This window comes from Poromitra crassiceps (assembly GCF_964638095.1).
Source record: "Poromitra crassiceps genome assembly, chromosome: 22".
NCBI classification, from domain to species: Eukaryota; Metazoa; Chordata; class Actinopteri; order Beryciformes; family Melamphaidae; genus Poromitra; species Poromitra crassiceps.
Window position 1 is genome coordinate 11,151,958 of NC_139647.1, and position 22,814 is coordinate 11,174,771.

At 44.4% G+C, this 22,814-nt stretch overlaps 1 protein-coding gene across 1 annotated transcript; it reads left to right on the top strand.

The window, feature by feature from the left end:
• Positions 1–1,025: 1,025 nt before the first annotated feature.
• On the top strand, positions 1,026–14,390 carry zc3h6 (zinc finger CCCH-type containing 6). Its single transcript, XM_083658116.1, has 12 exons — positions 1,026–1,160; positions 3,553–3,811; positions 4,436–4,558; positions 6,231–6,474; positions 7,028–7,191; positions 8,230–8,358; positions 8,506–8,649; positions 9,211–9,315; positions 9,430–9,659; positions 9,752–10,146; positions 10,270–10,458; positions 11,302–14,390. Exons 1-12 carry the CDS (start codon positions 1,072–1,074, stop codon positions 12,834–12,836), a joined length of 3,606 nt encoding a protein of 1,201 aa, XP_083514242.1. The 5' UTR covers positions 1,026–1,071; the 3' UTR covers positions 12,837–14,390.
• The last annotated feature ends 8,424 nt before the right edge of the window (positions 14,391–22,814 follow it).

Here is a 22,814-nt window from a genome sequence, read left to right on the forward strand (position 1 = left end):
ATAAATAAATAAACTACTCATACCTATGCCTGCCTACTATGTTAGCTACTGTTCAATACATTTCTTGGCAGAAAAGAAAAAAATAAGCACTTTTTTAAACGAGAATCTATTAAAACAAAAACAAGAAAGATAATTATTGTCTATAAAATGTTTCGGGCTATAAAAACATGTTACCTATTTGCATTCTTGCCTTAATGCTTTTTTTCCAGCAAGTTATTGCTCAACAATCTTTTGAAAGCAAATGAGGCTTTCATTTTCAGAGTCGGGGCGACATCAGGTGGTGATTAGCAGAACTGACTTGAAAACTAAACCGAGAAGAAGGTCGTGCGCGCGTATGGGCGCGTGCACCCATCGCGTATGTACGTTTGAGAGGAAAAGTCAAACATACTGAACTACAGCGAATCGCGAATGTCTTCTATTTTATTGTAAATCGATGGCCTTAATAACTGCGTTATGTACGTGACCATACATAATAATAATAATACTGTAGTAACGTTCACAAAGGACACATTGGGCGTCTCATACACTTCATTGTTGCAGATGCTAACATAATTGACAGTTATTTTGGCCAATAGGCTTTGCCGTTTGCTTCCATGGGCGAAACCCGATACGATGTTCGACCAATTGCTGGGGAGGATTTTTCGTCTCCACGTTAGATAGATCCTGATAGGACAATATATAGGCGGACGAATACATTAGCAAGGAATGTTCGCCAGACCCTCAGAAGCCATTTTGAGATGATGTCCCTGTTGAGAAAGCCTAGGAAGATGCTGAAATCAACGAAAATGGTTACATTTCTGTCTGTTTCTCCCTCCGTATCCTCTATTTCACCATGGCAGCTGTCAACCGACGGGACATTAGCAAAGCGGGGTATCAAGCTGTGCTCACTGAGTTAAAACGTCACTGAAATGAAAGAGGAGAATGTCTGTTTACTGTCTCTGTCGAGACATGTAACACCGTGAGTTTTTTCCAGTCTGAACATCTTCCAGCATCTCTCACAACCCAACGTCTCCTTGAGTGATTGAGTCATTCACTCTTGTACCGGAGAAGGATCGGCAGATCCGCTTTCCAATGGCTTCTGTGAGCCTTGTTGTTTCCAGTCCCCCAGCCCCTGTTCTTGACAAAAACATGACAGACTCTGAGCTTGCAGGGGATGAAAGGTCGAGTAACTATCTTATGCAATTCTTTAATACGCTCATCTGTGCGGTTCGGTGCTGTGGGTCTACATGCTTGTGTTATTGTTTTATTTCCTTTCTTTCTTTTTTTATCATGAATTGCAGGGCAGAAAAACATTTACAGGGTTTTCCCCCCTCACAAATCTCTTTGCATGCCTTTTGGTGCATTGGCGTAACGCTGTCCAACATTGCCTAGATTGCCCATCACCGCGTTGATAAGAGTCATTCATGGTCATTTCCCATGCGACATAGGAGACCTCATCGTTTGTGTTGTGTTGTAATAGTGGGATGAATTCACGGCTTCATTGTTGCCATCTGCAGGAGGCTATGCAAATGACTATAAATGTCGTATGCCACGCCCATCCTGTACTCTTTACTCCCCCTATCGGGCACTCTATGGTACTGAGGCTTGTCATAATGTGCTGCTGGCTGTGCTGCTGCTGGGCCTGGGTTTTAGCTAAGCTGCAAGTAAAGGGCATGCCTGTGCCCTTGTGATTGGTTTACAGACCACGTGCCATGGAGGACCAAGGATCTGCAGCTTTTCCTTCATCCCAAACCAACCAAACACTACAGCAGATGATTTCAGTTATTAGAATGCCTTCAACCAGAGAGAGAGGAGCATCTATCAGTGAAATCACCTGTTGTTGTCTGAGGTTAACCTTTGACCCTCCGTTGCACATGGTTGCCAATCCCTGGTGTACACCTTCCTTGGCACATTTTGGTCCTAACACTATTGCCTACCGCTTACATTAGTGAGTTTATTGTGACCGCATTGTAGTTTATGCTATTTTGTTGATCTCTTATGGCACTACTGGGACTGGGACTTACAGTTTTGTGATATTGTCATCCCTAAAAAATAGTGTTTACTATAGTTATTTTTCCTAAGTGGTTTTTGCTTTTGCGTATCATTAAGCTTCAGTTTGGTCCATAATTATCAACTTCATGTTCATGTATATAGCCAGTTGTGTGCACAAGAGGTCAGAGTTTCTTAATGTAAATGCATACTGCATACAGCTGTGGTGTCAGGAAAACGGATAGCCAGTATCTGTGAGACAGACGTGGGTCTGTTGGAGGATATACTTTCCCATTTCATGGTGTTTCTATTTCACTTTGCTACCTGCCCCATATATACTTTTTTTTATTGCTTTTTATCTAAAGAAAAAAATGCCAACACAGAGTGTAATTTATTACACTGTCATACATTGAGGCGAAGTGATTTTGCATGCCATATTGTTTCTTCGGACAAAATTTCAAGGGTATACTTTTGCATGAAATACTTATTTTAATGTATCTTACAGCTGTTCTGAATCGACCATCTGCTATGATCTATGTTGATCCCAGTTTTAGATAATCACACACATTATAATGCATGATTCTTAACTATTTTAAACTTGGACCAACTGCTTTTATAATCAACACTTAACCAATTTGTTAAATTATTTTGTGGCTATACCACCCCATCCCCATTAGCAGCAGCATGTGTTTAATGTGCTCAGTTATATTTCGACTCCTCAGCAGACATTATGGCATAGAACGGTTAGGGCAGCTACAGTAAGCGATTTAAAAGAAAGCCCCAATTCTAACAGATTAGGATCGCTGTGTTCCAGACTGTAACGATCCCCTAATTCTAATTATCTCAATAACAGATGCTTGTATCTATTACCTATAATTGCACTGCACCCTAGCCACCAGTAGCCTGCTGGACAATCCAACAAAGATTTGCTGATCACCAAATCAAACACTTATTCTCATGTTGTGTTATAATCTCTTTGGCCAGGTCTTTCGGGAACTGTAGTACTCAGGCCTTTGAGCCAGATGGCTGTTTCACTCACTTTAAAATGACAGCCAAAATATGCCCTCCTCATGGATTTCCATAAAATAACCATATAGGTTCACAGGGAATACAAATCTAACTTCAAATAATTGACAGTGGTTTTAGCACAGGAAACTGCCTGGCATGATTTTCTCTGTTTTATTTCAAATGAAGAGAAGGGAATTATGACATTTTATTTGAGTATAATTTCATCTGATATGTTTGTTCTTATTTTAGTGTGGCAGCAAGTAATTTGGGTTATTTTGACCTCTAGCTGTTTTGGTTATGTAGTGAGAAACCGTTTTAATAGACCCTTTTCACGGGGGCCATTTTGTGTCGAAAAGGCAGGGTAAACACCGGTGCAAACAAAACACTAATGAGGGTTTCCAACTTCCATGATTGGATGTTGGAAACCCTCATTACTGTTTTGCTTGCACCTGTGTTTACCCTGCCCTTTTGACACAAAAATGCCCCCCGTGAAAAGGCTCAATTGCAACTGAAGCATACAAAGGATATATTCCTCTCTAGTCTAGACTGATACACACCGTTTCCCTCTTTTTATAGAGAGGACGGCGAATTGGAAGACGGAGAAATCGATGATGAAGGGATCGGAATCGAAGAGGAAAACAAAGAAGCTCCTCCGGAGGTGACCGAAGAGAAAGAGAAGGAGAAGGAGAAGGAGAAGGAGAAGGAGAAGGAAAAGGAGAGAGAGAAGGAAAAAGGCAAAGAGAAAGAGGACAAGGCTCACAGGCACTCCAGAAAGAGATACAAGAAGACAAGAGAGAAGAGGCGGTCCAAGAGGAGGAGACGAGACAGACAGAAAGTAAGCCGGCTTCCATCATTCAGCTCATTACTACAAATGAATACGACCGTGACTGTAACGAGGGTATGCATGTGATTAGACCAATTAATTAATTAGACCAGGGCTTCTCAACGTTTTGATGACTGAGGGCCAATTTAGGGACCCAAAAATTGGATTGAGGGCCACCCAAGAAGAAGAAAAGAACAAATGAATTCCAAAATAAATCTTGTCACACACACACACACACACACACACACACCTGCCAACATTAGGCTGTGAAAAAGAGGACCCCTTTGATTACCCCCCTCGCCAAAACGTAGCCTCACTTTGGAGCATTTTTAGCCACCTTCCTGACAAGCTAGCATAACATGGTTGGTACCAATAGATGTCTTGACTTAGGCCATCCAGATACCAGAAACTTCACTCTGGCTTTAAAACCCGCTACAGCCTCTGAAAGACCGTAACCCTATCGAGAATCGGACCACATACCATCATGTCACCTAACTCATGGCAGGCCACCAGAAATGTTCCTGAGGGCCGCAATTGGCCCACGGGCCGCACTTTGGGAAGCCCAGATGTAGACTAATAGTACATTGAGTGTAATGGTTTGATGAAGGAGCCTCTGTTCCCCCTGTCTCCTCACAGCACCACTCCCCCTCCAGCAGCAGCTCCAGCTCTGACAGCTACGACTCCGACTACGACCGGCCAGAAAGGCCCAAAAACCGCAAGCAGGGATCCAGCCGAGAGTCCGACGGGCCGTCTTCTCAGGTGAGTTCCTCTCCACCGGCACGTTGCACCTTAAAGGGCCAGCTCACCCTAAAATCTAAAATACATCTATTTTTCCTCTCACCTGTAATGCTATGTATCCACCTTTTTGTGTTAGTTGCCTGAGTTTTGGAGATATCAGCCCCAGAGTTTTCTGCCTTCTCTCAAATACAATGGAACTGGATGGCACTCGGCTTGCGCTGGTCGAAGTGACAAAAACATACATTTGAAAAACTCAACAGCAATGTCTCTTTCCAGAAATCATGACCCGGTTATTCAAGATAATCCACAAACCTTGTTGTGTGCAGTTTCATGTAGGAACTACTTTCTTTAGACCGAACTACACCCACTATAGCAACTAGTTAGTGCCTACATGAAACTGCTCACAACTAGGTCTGTGTTATCTTAGGTAACCGGGTCATTATTTCTGGAAAGAGACATTGGCTGGGTTTCCCAAAAGCTTCTTTGCGCTAAGAAGCTAATTCAACCCTTCTTAAGGCCCCCTTAAGAAGCAAACGCGTTTCCCAATTGCTTCTTTACGAAGGCATGCGTTTCCCAAAAGCTTCTTAGCGCTAAGAAGATTCTTTGACCCTTCTTAAGGCTCCCGTAAGAAGCCAACGAAGCCAACGCGTTTCCCGATTGCTTCTTAGCCTAAAATTATCTTCCAATTATCCTCCGTTAAGAAGGCTGCGTTTCCCAAAAGCTTCTTAGCGCTAAGATGATCTTTCGTTAAGAAGGTTTTGTAAGAAGGGTCTGGAGCCTTCTTAACACCTTCTTAATGACAAAACACTGGCAGATCCAGCCGCGTCAGGCAAAAGGAGATACTTGTGTCCACTGTTCCTCTTGTGTTTTTCCCTTTTTCCTTTCTTTCATGTACCCTTTAGTGTTTAAAATTAGGGAACACTTGAAAATCTCCCCTGTATGTATGGTTACTTGTGTTTTAAATGTTTTACCGTAGGCTATATTCCTCTAATCAGAATGGATTCCTTTTATAATGTTGTGGATTTATATAGCACCTTTCACAGAACCCAAGGTCGCTTAAATTCTGTAGTGTTTCTCTGTTTTGTTGTATGCTGTGTATATAAAGCAATTTGAACTGCAGTCCATGTCTGAAATAAATAATGTTTAATAAAGTTTAACATGACCATGATTAGGTGTTAACAGTGTTTCTCAACCACTGAGTCGTGGCCCACTGCTGGGCTCAGAGTGCCATCAAGTGAGCCGCTCCAGTTAAGATGCTTCTTAAGAGCCTTCGATTTTTTTTATTTTTCTCGACTGTTAAGAAGGCGTTTGGGAAACACTTCTTTGGAGCCTTCTTAACTCCTTAAGAAGCTTCTTAACTCCTTAAGAAGCTTCTTAACTCTTAAGAAGCTTCTTTGTTGGGAAACTCAGCCATTGGCTGTTGAGTTTTTCAAATGTATGTTTTTGCCGTTTTGAGCACCACAAGCCGAGTGCCATCCAGTTCCATTGTGTTGGAGAAAAGGCAGAAATCTCTACGCCTGATATCTCCAAAACTCAGCAACTCACACCAAAACGATGTAGATTGATAAATAGCACTACATGTAAGAGGACATGTCATTTTGGATTTTAGGGTGAGCTGTCCCTTTAATACGCACACACTTAAATGAGGCATTATCGTGTTGTGACATTACACTCTCTTTTTTGACTTTGCCAGCATGGACGGGATTCAAAGGGGGACGTACGCCACGGCAACTCGCAGAAGTCCCCGCAGCACAAGAGCGGGGACTTCGACAAGTACAGCGACTACAGCGACGACAAGTACGACTACGAGGGCGAGGAGGACGACTACGCGGACGAGGTGTCCGAGTATCAGCAGTCCAAAGACTCCAGCTCCATGGGCCAGGGAAGAGGACGCGGGATGAAGAGAGGCAATATGAGGGGGATGCAGAAACACCAGTGTATGAATGCATTTTCAAATGATTAGTTTTTCCACATAAATTGATTGAAATGATCAACCAATTGAGGCCATTTACACCTGGCATTAACATGTGTTTTCTGTGATCAGATTGCAATCAGATTGTGCTTGACCACATTAGCCTGATTTCATTTACACCTGGCGTTAACATGCGTCTTGGGTGATCACATTGCAATCTGATGGCAATTTGATCACCCAAAATGGGTGTCCTCTCAATCCGCATACAGTTGCTGTATCCAGATTGAGAGGACACATTGCATTTACACTTGTGTTCAATGTGTACACACAATGCGTCCCCGACCACCTCCGGAGGTGGTTTGGCCGATCAGATTGCAATCCATCTTCAATGTGTCTTGGGGGGGGGCGTTTACACCTGTCCTTTCAAGTGGTCAAGCACAATCTGATTGCAATCTGGTCACAGAAAACACATGTTAATGCCAGGTGTAAATAGGTCTATTTTTTGTGTTTTATGTTCTGTGATACAAAGGTGAAAGCGACACTGAATTTGATCACTTCCGCCAAAATGTTTTCTTCAGTTGGTCAGAGGGGGAGGGGCAGAGGGAGTGGCCCAGGCCGAGGGGCCGGACGAGGCAGAGGACGCGGGATGCTCGACAAGAACAAGAAGCTGAGGGGCAACAAGAGCTGGGGCGGCCGTGGTCGAGGCCGAGGAGGAGACCAGGGCATGGAGGACATCACAGCAGTAAGAAAGACTCCTGTCTCTCCATATACAGTCCAACATGTTATGGACAGTTAGCTACTGTGTCCATTTGAGTTGCTGACTCAAGCACAATGTAATATGATTTTCACTGCTGCAGACTGTTTAGTTTGAGACTACTAATCCATCAGTTAGGTCAGGGGTGGGCAACTATTTTTCATGGGGGGCCACATGAGAAACCCAGATTGTTGCCGGGGGCCGAACAAATATTGTCATGCCGTAACCCATGGATGGGTAACTTTGATGATAGAGAGGGCCACAAAAAAATGTCCTCGCTACCAGATTTTGCTGAGGGCTGAACGGCGCCAGCGCAAAAAATTTGGGGCATTTGAAGCCAGGTTTAGAGGAATAACTCATTTTAAATTAACAATTGTGATGTCATTATTCAGTCTTAACCACCAATATTTGATCCTTTTTTCACTCCTATGTGAACCTGCTCTGCCTGCAGGGCTTGAAATTAACTTTTTTCACCACCTGCCAATATGGCTGCTAGATTTTAAAGTTACCAGCCAATTAGAATGTCCACTAGCCAAAATGTTTTTCTTGAAAGAAACCAGAATATGAGTGGGTTAATTTAAGCATAAGTATCAGTAGCCTAAGTGGCCCGGGATTCTCAAAGCCTGTGTTGAGGGTCACACAAGAATAAAAATGCACTCTTGAAGCTAAATAAATCCAAAACCAACAAGTTAATTATTTAAATTTCTACTTCAATGTAGAACAGTCATTTCTTACACATGAGATTACTTTTAGCCTTTTAGTCATAAATATTATTGAAAGATATTCCATATTCCAGACTGAAATGCTATAACAGAAGAGTATTGGCCAGAATGACATGAACATTTGGACACTTATTCAGCGGGTATCTTGCATGTTGCGTTCAGGTGCACTGTAAAAAAAAAAAAAATTGCAATTCCATCGCGGGCCACACAGCGGGCGCCCGCGGGCCGTATGTTGCCCATGTATGAGTTAGGTGAAACGACGTGTGACGAAAACCCTTTTCTTCTTCTTCTTTGGTGTCCATAGGAAGGGAACAACTCTTCTGGTTTTCAGAAGAAACGGCCAATCATGAGCAAGGAGTTTATCAATCAACACACGGTTGAACACAATGGCAGATACATCTGCAAATATTTCCTCGAAGGTCGATGCATCAAGGTAAATAGCACTACTAATGCAGTTGAGCTTGGTATAATAACATAGGCTAAGCCTATTTATGCAAAAAAGTAAAAAAAAAAATAATAGAAAAAATGTGTCCTTTCTTGACTGAAAATGACTAATTGACTTAATTTTGTCTCTATTCAGGGGGAACAGTGTAAGTTTGAACATGAGCTCGTCAAACCAGATAAGAAAAAGGAGCTTTGTAAATTCTACCTCCAAGGATACTGCAGTAAAGGAGATAATTGCATTTACATGCATAATATCCTTTATGAATGGCAAGCGAGTATTGTGAGTGGTCTAATCGCATCATAGGAAAAATCATAATAATTGGGGGCGTCTTGGTAGTGTAGAGACCATAGAGATAAAAGCAGTCACCTACCACCGTGGAGACCCCAGTTTAAGTACCCCAGGTAGCCGTACTTCCAGCTTGGTCAGACGTTCATACGGACACAATTGGCCGTGTCTGCGGGTGGGAAGCCGGTGGGCTATGAGTTCTGGACGCTGTATTAGCACCTCCCCCTGCCTGTTCGGGGTGGGAGGGGGAACTGGGAGGAATAGCATGGTGATCCTCCCACGCACTACATCCTACGGGTGAAACTTCTCGCTGTCAGGTGAAAAGAAGCGGCTGGTGACTGCACATGTATCAGGAGGAAGCATGTGCTAGTCTATGGCTCTCCCCAGATCGGCAGGTGCGGTGGCGCAATGACCGGCACAGCAGGGGGGAATTGGGGAGAAAAAAAGATAAAAAACAAAGACAATTAACTGAAATGGCTATGATAATATATAATGATATATAATATATATTATACTTGAGTTCATTCTGTTCCTTAACCTGTGACTGCACATGAGTATCCGTGCAAGTTCTTTCATACAGGAGCCAAATGTTATCAGGGGGACAACTGCAAGTTCTCCCACGACGCTTTGACTGATGTGACCAAAGAGTTGCTTGATAAGGTAAGACCAAATGTTCCATAGAGTTGGATTAGGATCTTTAACACCTCTATGCTGAGAAACCCTTGGCTCTAAGATCAACAGTTGTCATTATTCTCCTTTCGGACACCTTTTCAGATCATTAACACCGAGGAGGAGAATGCCCATGAGGATGAGTTGGAGCTGGAGGACCTGAGGAAGCAGGGCATCGCCCCGCTTCCAAAGCCTCCTCCTGGGGTGGGTTTGCTGCCCACCCCGGGACACAGCAGCCCCTCGGACGCAGCCTCTGGCCAAGCGGGGAAGAAGATCCCCTCTCTGTTTGAAATCAATGTTCAACCTACTGTAGATCTGGCGCAAAAAATTCTGAGGTAACTCAAAGAATTTGTCATCAAACTCTAATCAAAGTCATCAAAGAGTGTTTGGAGCTTAGCTGCATCTCTACATTCTATATTTTTTCCAGTGGAACCAACTTCTCTCCTGGAGAGAGTCAGGGGGAGGAGGACACACAGAGTGGAGCTGTGATGCCTTCAGGCACCAGTGCCCCGCCTGTTCCTCCGCCTGGGTCACCTGGTCCTATGGGTCCCCCTACAGGGCCGCCGCCCATGCCACAGAGTCCCCCGGGACAGCACCCGCCTCATGGATTTCCAATGCATCCCCCGCCCCCCCTTGGACCACCCCCGTTCCATGGGAACCGACCCAATATCAACCCTCAGATGAATCTGCAGAGACCACCATTCCCACCTATGCCACCAGATCTGCAGATGCTACAGAGCCTCTTCCCCTTTCCATCTTTAGGCCAGAACCCAGTAGAGTTCTTCACTAATTTCCTCCGGAACCAGGCCATGAGTCAAGGAGGTTAGTATCACATTAAATATGGCGTAGAAGTTAAAATCACCAATATCCATTCGTCTAATTCCTAGGAATATGTTTGTGTCATTTGCTTTTTGTACCTCTCCATGTCTGTTCATATGAATGTAGTAGACCCCAGTATGGCCTTCATACAGAACCTCCAGCAGCAGATGGGTGCCGAGTCGCAGGTGCAGTCTTTACCAGCAGCAGTACAGAAAGCTCTCTTCTTACACCTGGCCCAGCAGCAAACACAGCCACCGCCGCAGGGGACTGAGCCACAGAGGGTGGAGGGCCAGGATGATAACAGTGCAAACAGAGGTGAGTGACCACGTGTGACAGACAGACGATACCAAAAACGATGCAAAAGTGCTCTGATACAGTGGTGTAGTGGTCCCTGGAGACGTGGGTATAGTAGACTGTAATTTACCATTGTGCTGTATGCGAGCTGCAGGGCCAGCTCGGCGAGCTGCAGGGCGGGCGAGCCTAGGAGTCGAGCGCGCGAGATGCCCAGTATAGGATTTGAAATCGTTTTTAACTACTGAGTACTTTAAACTACTTTTGCTGGCCAGTCATTATAGGTGTCTACAAAAACAACAACATGAGTGATTGAATTATAGGCTACAAATGTAACAATGGAAACAATTAGGCTACCATAACCATTACTGAATTTAGTTAATTGATACAAACATTTCAAACAAACTCACTAAGTTAATTTGAACCCAAGTAGCTGCCAAAATAATGGAAGCATTCAAGTAATTGATGGATGCATTATATAGAAAGCAGGCCAAACTGCCCCCCGCCCCCCGCCCCCAATGTGTGACTGTTTCTCTCTTGACATACAGTAACAGGTTTTATTTTGAAAATCGACAGGATGTTTTATTTTATTATTCTCGTGAATTCCTGCCCAGCTCGATCTGCTCTGTGCTGCTTGACGCAACTCAAATAGGGAAGCGAAAATACACAGGACGCATTATGTTTAGTGGAGCAGGGCGGAGAGCCGCTTCGGGGATGCGTCTGGTCACTGGTGGACACAGGCGTTCAATAGACAGGCTTCGACCAGCTCCGGCGGCCATAACGCAACACTTCCTGGTGTTATAAGTGCACTACACCACTGTTCTGTAGGACATTTACATAATGATGATGAACCTTTTATTTCTACAGATGAAACCACAAACTGGTACTCAAGCGATGAGGAGGATGGGAGCTGTGTTTCATCTATTCTTAAGTCTCTGAAGAAGCAGAATGAGATGCACCAGGGACAGCAGTCCCAGCCCAAGCCCCCGCAGCCCGCCCCTGCAGCTCCAGCGATGGGTGACCCTCGGCTACTGAAGGAGAGGGCCCCGCCCAGTGACCCGCGTGTGAAGACGGACCCGCGCCAGCGACCCCCAGACACGAAAAAGGAGCCAGACGGAGCCGTGGACCGACGGCTCGCTAGGGACCCCAGGAAGGTGAGACCTGTGGAGCCAAGCTCCTATCGACACCAAAACCAACCCGTTTCTCATAGGCCCGCTACTGGAGAGGAGGACGAGGAAGGAGAGAGGGAGATAAGGGACAGAGCTGCCCTCATCCCTCTAGATGCCAGCCCCGGGGCGGTGCTGCGAGACCCCCGTGGCCAGCTACAGCAGTTCAGCCACATCCGGGTGGACATCATACTCCAACGGCCAGCCTTTGCTCAGGCAGTGGTGTGGTCCGCCGAGGATCTCATGCCCTCCTTGGTGCCCAAACAGGACCACTCCATCAACTTGCCCCTCCCACCCCTAATCGCTGATGCTCAGATGAACCGCACAAGTCAGCCTGACCATTCCGTCGTGGTCGTCTCCACCCCTCCACCCATCGACCCCAGACTGGCAGCTGCCCGTCTGAAGGAAGGCGTGAGTCGAATGCCCTCCAGGACCCTGGAGTCTCGATCCTCCACAGAGAGACCTCTGGATCCGCGCCAGCATAAGGCTCTGGATCCCAGAATCAAACGCACGGCAAGTCTGGACTCCAAGCTGCCGACGCAGAAGGAGGCCTCCTCTGGGGGAGGAGTCGTGGACCCCAGGCTGCAAAGAGCCGGCGCCGGCTCCTCCCCTCATAACGCTCGAGTCAAGCCCGAACCCGAGAAGCTGCCTCCGTACGCTCCTCGCCTGGCTTCCTCTGGCGGAGGGCTGGACAGTCCCACGACAATATTGGGGGGCATCAGTCTGTACGATCCCCGTAATCAGACTGAGCAGGCTCAGAAGGAGCAGACGGAGCCTCCTAAAAAGACAGGGATTCTGAAACACCCTGCTAAGAAAGACAATTCCCCTCCGTCGTCGCTCTCGCCAACGCAGCGAAGGGGCTCGCAGGAAGAGGCTAAAAGTGCAGACAGTGCCTCAGAGGGCTCGCCACATCAGCCTCCTCCACTCACCGCTACGCCCACAGCGCCCCCTGCCTCACCGGTCAAACCCCCCGCCGTGCATAACCTCCCCATCCAGGCACTGGCCGGGCTGATCCGACCCCAGTACACTGACCCTAGGCAGGCCAAACTAGGAGCACAGAGCTCTGCTGGCCTACAGGAAGAGGCGGAGGACAAGAAGGAGCAGGAGGAGCAGGAAAAGGGCGAAGCGATGGAGGAGGAACCAAAACAGGAGGAAGCCGATGAGGAGGCAGATGACAGGACATTGAAGGACGTGTTCAAGACTTTTGATCCCACTGCCTCCCCGTTCTGTCAGTAAACACTTCAGTGTGGAAATATAGAAAGGTTGTATATGATGTGTATATTACTAAGACATGTCTATAAATCTTTATTTAGCTTTACACACATCTATTTATTTCTGTATATAAAACTGTACATAAAATGACCTTCGGTAGAATCACATGCTATCCAGCACATGACACATTTGTAACATTACATACAGTACTGCAGTTGGTTTGGCAGTATGGAGATGCTGGATATTATGCACAGACACAATGTATAGTTTCTTTGAACATTGTGATATTAATGCGGAAATACGTGTTTTTGAAACTGTGCTAAGGCCTTGTTGTTACAAAATGTCTGTATGGTATGTACTAAATATTCAGAACATTTGAATGCTCAAATTAACTTGTACAGTTTTCAGTATGGACTGACCCCGATGGTATTTACTAAACTCTGGGTTTAATTCCAATCACTCTGTAGAATAGATAATTCATTCATAATGACATGCAGATTCAGAAAGACGTACGAGTTCCCTTGCCAATTTTGTATTTGAATATTTATTTGAAGACACTTTTTATATGACGAGGTCTTTTATGTTGATGCTCACTTTTATGAGAAGGGATTTCACAATGGGTTAAAAGGACGTTTTGAACATGAACATTTTCTACCACACACCCTGATATGAGTTTGTGATTTTCCACCTGTGACATGAACTGCCCAGAGAAACAAGAGAATCACTACAGCTGTGATGTATGCTTGGCAGAAGGGCAACCAGCTACATGTACGAATGTTACTAAGAGACTGTAGTGTTTTTATTAGGTTCTTGTCTGAAAAGCCTGCAGCACCGAGTACAAGATTGCTTTTTGCGTTTCACAATTCAAATAGCTTGTGTGCAGTAGGTGTTTCACTGGCTATTAGAAGGTTAATTTCAAGATCTCGGCTTACCGTATCTGAGATGCTAGGCTATGTTGCCATTTTACGTTTTGACTGTTTGAGTTTTGTACGGTTTGTTGGACCTCTTTGTTCTAAGCGGGCTCAATTCTTTGTTGAGGATGTCAAATTATTATAGTAGGCTTCGCTAACTGAAGTTGTAGTAATGGGTTGTTGGTGATTTGATATTTTTGTTATTGTTATATTTTACTTTACCAAGACAAGACGCTCACTAGCACCAAGCTAACTTCAACTTTTTTCCCACAAACAAGCAAATGACATTTTGAAAAAGTCCAGCATCTTACACGGAGAAAGGTAATATTATCTGAGTCACATTGCCATATTTGGTATACAGTATGTAAAGTATGTTTTCAGTGTTTTGTTGAAGCAGCGTATATTTGGCAGTTGACTGTTGAAGAACTCATATGGGTTCAAATGTGTGCTACAAAGGGTAAATGATTGGCCATTTCTGTATCTATCAACGTGTGGTGCTATTGTTTAAGAGAGACTACAGTTATGCTATACTTTTTATTGTGCGCATAAGTCACATTTTAAATGCTTATTTTGTATCAATGCAGTGTTTTTGAATGTTGTATTGGATTATTGCTTTCTTTTGTCTGTCAGTATGGTGGTTATGGTTGTCAAATATTGTATAAGAACATTTTAAGAACACTAATATGCCCCCATCACATCTTCAATAAAAAGATGACATATCAAACAAAGAAGCAGAAATGAATGAATTCTAAAACAGAATTGTGACATGGTCTGGTGATTTTATTATTATTTCTATTTTTTTGCACAGAAACAGCCGGCGGAAATATTTGTTTTGTACAAGTAACTGTACTTCTACTCAAGTAAAAATAATGTGTGTACTATTCCCATCTGTTTATCGAAACTTAGTTCAAATGCATGTCAACAGATTACATGTGGTTAGAAACAGACAACTACTACCAATCACAGTTATAATGCCTGCTGCTCTAAAAGAAACTTCTGGAATTGCTGAACTAGAAAGTTGACCACAAAGGGACTCAAAGCCTCAGTCTTCTGATCCAAAATCAGACACCATTAGGCCAGGTCGTTTGACTGCTGGAACAGGGTTAGCCTAGGCTAGAACAGGGTCACTTCTTATTTATTTGCCACTAGGAAAAGGTTTTTGTTAAGTGTCTAAAAGCCCTTAGCCTCAGTCAAACCAGCCACACCTGAACAGTTAACAGGCTGTGATTAGGCTGCTCACTCTTCAATTCCAACCTATCTCACTCTTTATGCTGTGTTGTTGTTAGTGTGAACACAGTGTTTAGAATTCAAAAGATGAACTCCAAACAGTTCATAGCTCAGCAGGATGAGTCCCTGTGTCTGTCGTTACCTGACAGGTGGATTCTTGGTTTGATTCCCTATGCAGGAGACATACTGTATTACAACACCGCCTAGCTTTAATATCCTTGAATTAATTAGAAGTGTAATAAAAACTAAAAGAAGATTATGCCTATTTCCACTTTTATTCAAATACAAATAACTGCTGCCTAAAAAACAGATAAAAGTTCAATCTGTGCACCTCTCAGATTAGAACTCACAACCTCTTCATCTGATGGCAGCTGACATACACAGTGAACCACAAAGGCACTGCCACTGATGCAGTATTTCTCTCTGTATGACTGTATTTCTCTCTATGACTTTTGAAGTGCCTGCATGGCTATAGGTCAAAATCTGGAAAAGGCTACTGTATATTTTAGCTTTTAGTCCATTTAGAAATAGTTAAGTAGACTCGGTTATGGCAAGAGATTAATTTCTGGACTTCCAAACATCAATTCAGACTCTAGATCAGTGTTCTAAATGGATTAAAAGGAACAATACAGTATAACAATTTCCTGGTTTCAGCCTCACTATTTATATAATTCATGCTAATTTCCAGTTTTGGTGATTAAGTAAAGTAAGTGTGTACTTTTGCCATCTCTGTCCACTCTACTGAAGTGTCCTTGAGCAAGATATTGCGTCCCTACCAGCTGAAGGGCTGTGTTGGTTCGCCGTAGCAGATTATTATTAGCATATTATTTATTTATATTATTAGATATTATTAGCACTGATCCGTGTTGCCGACACTGCATTGATCTCCCTGTGGTGGGGAGCAAATTAAAATAATTTCCATATGAGGGCCTGTGCGGATGGCGAACAGGAGCAGAGGCAGAGGCAGGCTTCAAGTTCACCACAAAATGTTTATTGTGGGGAAACTGGCAATTTCCATTTTGAGTTGCAACAAAAATACAAAAAGGGCAAAAAAATACTAAATTGGGTTGAAAGCAAAAGACAATGACTCAGAACAAAACAAGAATGAAGACACCAGAACTTACACTGGAACCCTTAGTCTAGGCTAAACCCATCCAAAACGTGGGCCCCAGCTATCAGGCCAGAAGTCCTGTCCATTCCTGGATAATGGAAAAAGTGAACTCTCTCACACTGGTGCTTACCTGTTAAATAGCCCAAGCCCCTCCTACAAACACAGGACTGACAATCAGTGTCAATTAAAGAACCAACAGATCAAGGATTACATTCCATACAATAATTTGTTACATTAGTATCGCTGAATAACTGGATGACCAATCAAATATATTGCAATGTCCCAATCCATGTTCTAACTCAAAATAGACTTATACATTTTATTCTACTCAAATCACTTGGCACAATCCACTACCCCTCTCTTCCAATGAGGGTGGACTCCTCCGCCTTTCACACACCAGGCCTAAATGAAGAATTGCCAAGTGTTAATTAGCACCAACTGCACCACTGTAGTGAGACAGACTACAATGAATAAAATGTCACAAGCAAACAAACACCAACTCAACAGTATAATTCTATAGGGCATGGGTGTCCCCATGACAGGGCCATTGAAGAACCACATTAATATTGATATATATATAATATATAATATAATAATACTACTAATAATCAGAGCCAGATTAACACCCCCAGGGGCCCCGGGGCACTGAATCTCCCAGGGGCCCCCCTACCCATCGTCCGGATGTTTGGATGTTTTTTCGCCATATTTAGAGGAATATCTCATTTTAAATTAACATTAGTATTATACTGTTATGTCATTATTCAGTTTCTCAGATTCAGTTTCTCACTCACTCATAGGCGATTCTAGGCTTTGCAAACAGGGGTAGCACCAGCAGGATAAAAATATTAGTGTGACTGGGGGGTTTCTAGGGGGGGCACCCCCCCTGGACAAAGAAATTTTGTACATTTTAAAGTAAAATGCATGAATCTGATGCACTCTGAGAGCAAAAGGAAGAGGCTAATCTTCACATTAATATCCTCTTCAGTGTGCTGTGGCTTTACAATGATGAAAAAATAATTTACATTACATTTCCAATACAAAACAGCAGAGGGTGCCGCAGCACCACAAGCACCCCCACTTCCCGCGCCCCTGGTCACCACTTGCCCACAGGCATCCAATGAGACTAAATCATCAGACCTAATCTTCTTGGAAACACATTTTATTTTGTTCTGATTGGTCTTAGATTTGTGTCATAGTTCTGTGGAGCCCAACATGAGCCCGACCAAAAAAAAAAGGGCCCCTTCACCCCGAGGGCCCCGGGGCACCTGCCCCGGTTGCCCTATGGTTAATCCGGCCTTGCTAATAATATATGATCACTTGTAGCCCTCTTGAATGTGCATTGGTGGAGCGAGGCTGGGTGCTACAGGGTGAGACGAGGTCTTCCTCAGACCCAGGTCGTCAGTCTCTTGGTTGGAGTTCTGCTGGGCTCGATGGATCTGGAGGTTCCTCTTCCATTGGAAACACAGGGCTGCAGCCTCTGCGCCATCTGAATTTGGCTCGGGCTGCCTTAAACCCTGGCCCAAGAGAAGAATTATGCACTTAAAATGGCCGAGGAAGCACTCCACAGAACATCAAATAACAGATTATTTGAAATGCCCAGAAGCTTTGCACACACAATCGATGGGGAAGATCTCATAATATTACAGATTTGTTAGGTTTGTTGTGTTAGATTTACCGTAATGCAGGCGGTCTCTGCAGCGTGGACTCCGCGCAGAACCGTCTCGAGTAGATTCTGTGCATTCTTGACTAGGATCTCATCAGATGACTTGCAACCAGGCGTCACGGCATTGACACTGAATACACAGTAAACACACATATATTTTTTCTTTCTTAAAACGGTTTATGTTTTTACTAACTGAAGCATATTTATTGTTCATAGTGCAGACCTGGAGATGATGTTGAGCTGGTTGGTGACAGTGAGAATCTGCTCCACTATGAGGGAGAGTTCCACTGTACACTGTTTATCCAGGCAATGGTTGGCAATGTCTCTGATGAACTGGGTTACTGACTGGCAGTTTGAGATCACATCTTTGGCTGTGTTGACAAATTCCTCTTTATTCTGCAAAAAAATAGAAGAAATGATTGCGTTTGGAGGTAGCTTACACTAGCTGCAAATACAAAGATGATACTTTGGGAAGGCACAGGTCACAGCACAATGGTGGTCATCACCGGTATTGGTCCTTTCTTCCTCAAATACTGAGTCATGTAGTATATCTTGTCAGCCATCGTCCTGGTCACCTGGACGATACGGTTGTCCTTGGGGTCCCAGCAATCAGTCTCTTGCTTAAGAAATAGGGAGGTGTAGGCGAGGGAAGACCCTTCTTTGCATGCGGCGGAAGTGGCAGCGTCCTACAGAGATATAGATGTGGAAATGATTTGTTATGAAGTTCAAATAATGTAAAGAATTTAACTATCATCAACTAGGGCTGTCACTTTTTATTCGAAATTCGAATTTAACTTCGAATGTGGGGGAGGAGGGCATGTTCGAATGTATAATTGACCTGTTCGATTTTTTTTTTTAATGTTTTTTATTATTATTATTATTATTATTATTATTATTATTATTATTATTATTATTATTTTTTTTTTTTTTTTTTTTTTTAATTAACCAAAATTAACCAACTGCTGCTTGCTGGTAATGTTAATCCCATGTCAGAAAAAGTCTCCAGATTTGTCGCGTTAGTCTCTTCTGAGAAAGATTGTCTCCAGGGTCTGAAAAGTTGTCTCGAGTTGGATGCAGCCAAGTTTGTGAGGCAGTGTTGTGACTGTGAGCGTCCAAGCTAACACAGCAGCGGAGAGGAGCTGACTGACTGGACCATGACAGCTGAGGATTTTTTTTTAATATTCTTTTAATATTTTATATTATATTATATATATTTATACAATGTAACCGGCAGGCGCGGACTGCATAATCGGGCACGTCGGACCGATGCCCGGTGGCCTGGCCTGCAATTTTTTTTTTTTTAATTAACCAAAAAACTTTGAATATATTCGAACATTTTGCGGGCAATTAAAGTTCGTTCGAACTTTATTTTGGGAAAAAGTGACAGCCCTATTATCAACTGTGAGGTACCTACACGTTTTCCCAGGGCAGGTTCATATTTGGCCACTGCAGGCATGTTCACCTGTGTCACTGGCACTGCAGCATCTGCATGTTCTGTATGGCTCTTCTGCCAGGATATCAATGTTGTGTCAGGAGGAAATTCCACTTCTTTCACACTAGTGGGGCTTGCAGTCAGCACTTCCTGGATACCTTCAGGTGTTCTGCCCTGTAAACCAAACGTGATGCGCTCTTTAGCGTCTTGGCGAATCCCATCGAGTTTATTGATCTCTTCGGCCAAATAGTGCGCTTTTGCTGACCAGCACTGGATGTGAACGTCCAGACTGAGGGTGTCGCAGACGCAGCGTGTCTCCACCATAAGCCTAGCTCTGCTCACGATATCAGAGATCTGAAAGGACAAGTGGTCGTTAATAGACCTCAGGTTGGAACGGGCACGCGGGTCGCGGATGTAGTTGAAGCAGTCTTCAACACTTTTGGTCGTCGCTTTGACATTTTCGAAAAGTAACTGTGCTTCATTTTCAAACGTTTGCTCTGCGTCTTCTGTCGTGTCCTCCCGGAAATGTTCAGCTGACAAATAGGCAATGTTGACAATATTTTCAATCGCAGTATCATAGTCCTTATTCGCTTTGCTTAAATGCCCAGATAGCACTCTTATTTTGATCAAAAGTTTTCTTTGTAAAAATTCCGACTTTGCGAGCTGCAGAACACTCGCCGTGATGCTAAGATCCTCTGCAACATGAAGATAGGCCTCAGTGAGTGTTTTCAGTTCATCCCGGAATTCGGTCAATTGTTTGACCTTGTAAGCACTTTTACAATTTAGACTGGTTAGCCTCGTGGCCTCTTGGATTCGCAGTGAGTTTTCAGACAACGCTGACAGCCGTTTTTGAGGGCTCAACAGGCTCACGGCAGTGGACGTGCCCAAAATCTTATCCAGAGAATTTAACAGAATCTGAATGGACAGAGCCCACAGAACACATGGTCCATCGAGTTGATCTGCTTTACCCTCCAGCGTGTTGGAGATCTCTGCCAGATGCCTGCTATTATTCTGGGCTTTGTTCAACTTGTTGTGTAAAACAGTAACACTTTCTTGATTGTCACTTTGTGTGGTTAAATCAGACAACGTCAAGAGCTGTACCACGTCGGCGCACAACGTCATCACTTCACCGAGTTGCTGTGCGACAGCGGCCGCTGTGTTTGGCGGACTGCCTTGAAGCATCGTGCACACAGCGTGGTACCAGGTTCCGGCCACCGGGAGCAGGACTTTGCGGGTGTTGTTGATGAGGTCAGAGAACAGTGCGCTGTGCTTGTAGACGCTCTCCGTGCTCATCCCTGAGCTCATCGCGGTCTCTTGGGCTGTCTGGACAAGCAGTGGAGTCAGTGACACCAGTTCTGCCCTAAAGTTGTCCAGTGTCTGACAATCGACGGCGTCGACAATAGCCGAGGCTTCCTTCGCAGCTTGAGCGTAACAGTTTGACAGCTCGAGAACGCCGGTACAAGCTTGGCTGAGGGCTGTCACGTCTTTCCCTTTAGTCACAGTAACAACTTCATACAAGAGGGGCAAAAGGTCAAAGTCGAGAGGCTTGTGGGTCGGTTTGGGCTGCTCGAAGACAGCTGGTATCTCTAAATCATCACTGTCATATTTATGAGCCAGCACCGCTTCTACAGTTTCTCCGGCTGAGTGCTCCTCCTCATGTTCTGTTTGGAAATATCTCTGTGGAACCTCCAGACAAAGAGAATCCATGCCTCTAACTCTATGGTCCAGGTCCAGTGGGTCAGTGTCACTGACTGGTAAAGGTGAATGTGAGTCCACAGGCTGACGTGCATCCTCTCGCAGCGGGCTGAGGAGATGTGGATGCTGTTGGCCGTCCAGTCCCTCTCTAAGCACTTTAAAGTGTTGGATCGCCATGGAAACGTTGTCAGAAAAGGTCGAATATACCTCCACGTTTAGACCGGAACCAAGCAGCATGTCTCTGACTGACCCCACCACTGCGGTTTGAGATGATTGAACCTGTTTCATCAGGACCAAGAGGCCATTCCTGTAGATGGGGTTATCACTCTTGTCCAGGTGTCTCTTCACAGAGTGAATCACTAGTCTCATGTGACAAATGAGGTAATTTGCGTGTTCGTTAAACAGTTGATTGCTCTGCTCTCTGTATGCTGCGTCGCATCCATGACGGTCGTTGACCATCTCGTGAATAGCAATGCTGGTGAACTCCCGAACATCCATGACGTCACTCAAAGCATCCTGTAGCTGAGTGGTCTCCTCCTCCCATCTCTGACATGCCTCATGGAGCTTCTGAACAGTTTGCAGAGAATTATCGGCCAGCTCCAGTGACAGAGGTGCAATCCCAGCCCGGAGTCTTGTGAGGCACGTTCGTGAGTTCTCCACGTTCTCCAGACTCTTTGCATCAACAGCCACAGCTGAGATAAAGTTTGCAACTTGGATAATTCTGTCAGTACAATATATGAAATCCTCGAGCAGTGGCTGAACAAAGTCCAGATCGAACTTTGTAAAGGATTCCATGTCTAGGATCTGTCTCATCGCACTCGCCACTTCTTCAAATGTGGACGATGCTATAAGAAATGTGTCCAAGACTTGATAGAGAACGGTGGTCATCAAGGCTCTGTCAAGCATTTGTATTTGCTGCACTAATGAAGTACAGATGTTCTCTAGATCCTGCTTGGGACTATCATGATCCTCCGAGGACTTTAGAATCCTCGTTATCTCTGACCAGAACTGCAGGATATGTCGGCAATGACCCACCACTCTCTGCTGAAACTCTCTGCGGGAAGAGTTGGCCACCACCATGCAGTGGAACACAAGATCTCTCACCATGCTGTCAAAGCCACTGCCTCTCATTGAGGAGATGGAAGAAGGAGTAAGAAGCTGTAATAGACTATTCCGCTTCCCAGTATAATACCCACAAGGACCCAGGGATCCTCTGTGGCATTCACTCTTGAGGGTATCAATGATGTCATTCACTGTGCTCTCCACCTTGTCCAGAATGTACCTCTTGGCTTCTTGGGCCTGCTTGCTTGCAGGGTGCTTGATGGTCGTGCACATAGAGGTGTGCAGCATGGAAATGCACTTCTTCAAGATCTCCAGAGAGTCAAGTAGACGTTTTGTTTGTCTGGGCTCTTGTAAGGAATTTGCTCTCTCCACTGTCAGGTCGTTGAGGAGAAGCAGAGCCTCAGAAAATGCCCGGAAGGACTTGAGCAGGGACCCGATGTCCAGGGAGGAACCCAGCTCAGAGAGGCACTCCAAAACCCGGTCAGCAGCAGATAATATCTTCCTAACAGTAGCATCGTCATCCACTAATAGGACCTATGGGACAGAGAGACAGATAAATCACAAAGCGACTGTTGCTAGACTCCCCCCCCCATTTTGCTTTATTACTGTGTATTAAATATTGAATAGTTTATAAATAGATGCAGAACTTAAAAATCTAAACTAGGTTTGTATGCATATTAAGTTATGTATTCAAACGGAATGCAGTAGCTATATATTTATTTACATGATACTATATCATTTATATTACAATACAAGCACATAACATACTACAAAATATATAATATCATAATCCTTATGGGTTTAAACTGAGGTCACAGAATTTGTTTCATCCCAAAGCTTGAACAGCGATGGGAAAGAAAGCTTTGTCTGCTCTGAATGGAATAGCTAGTATTGCCTGCAG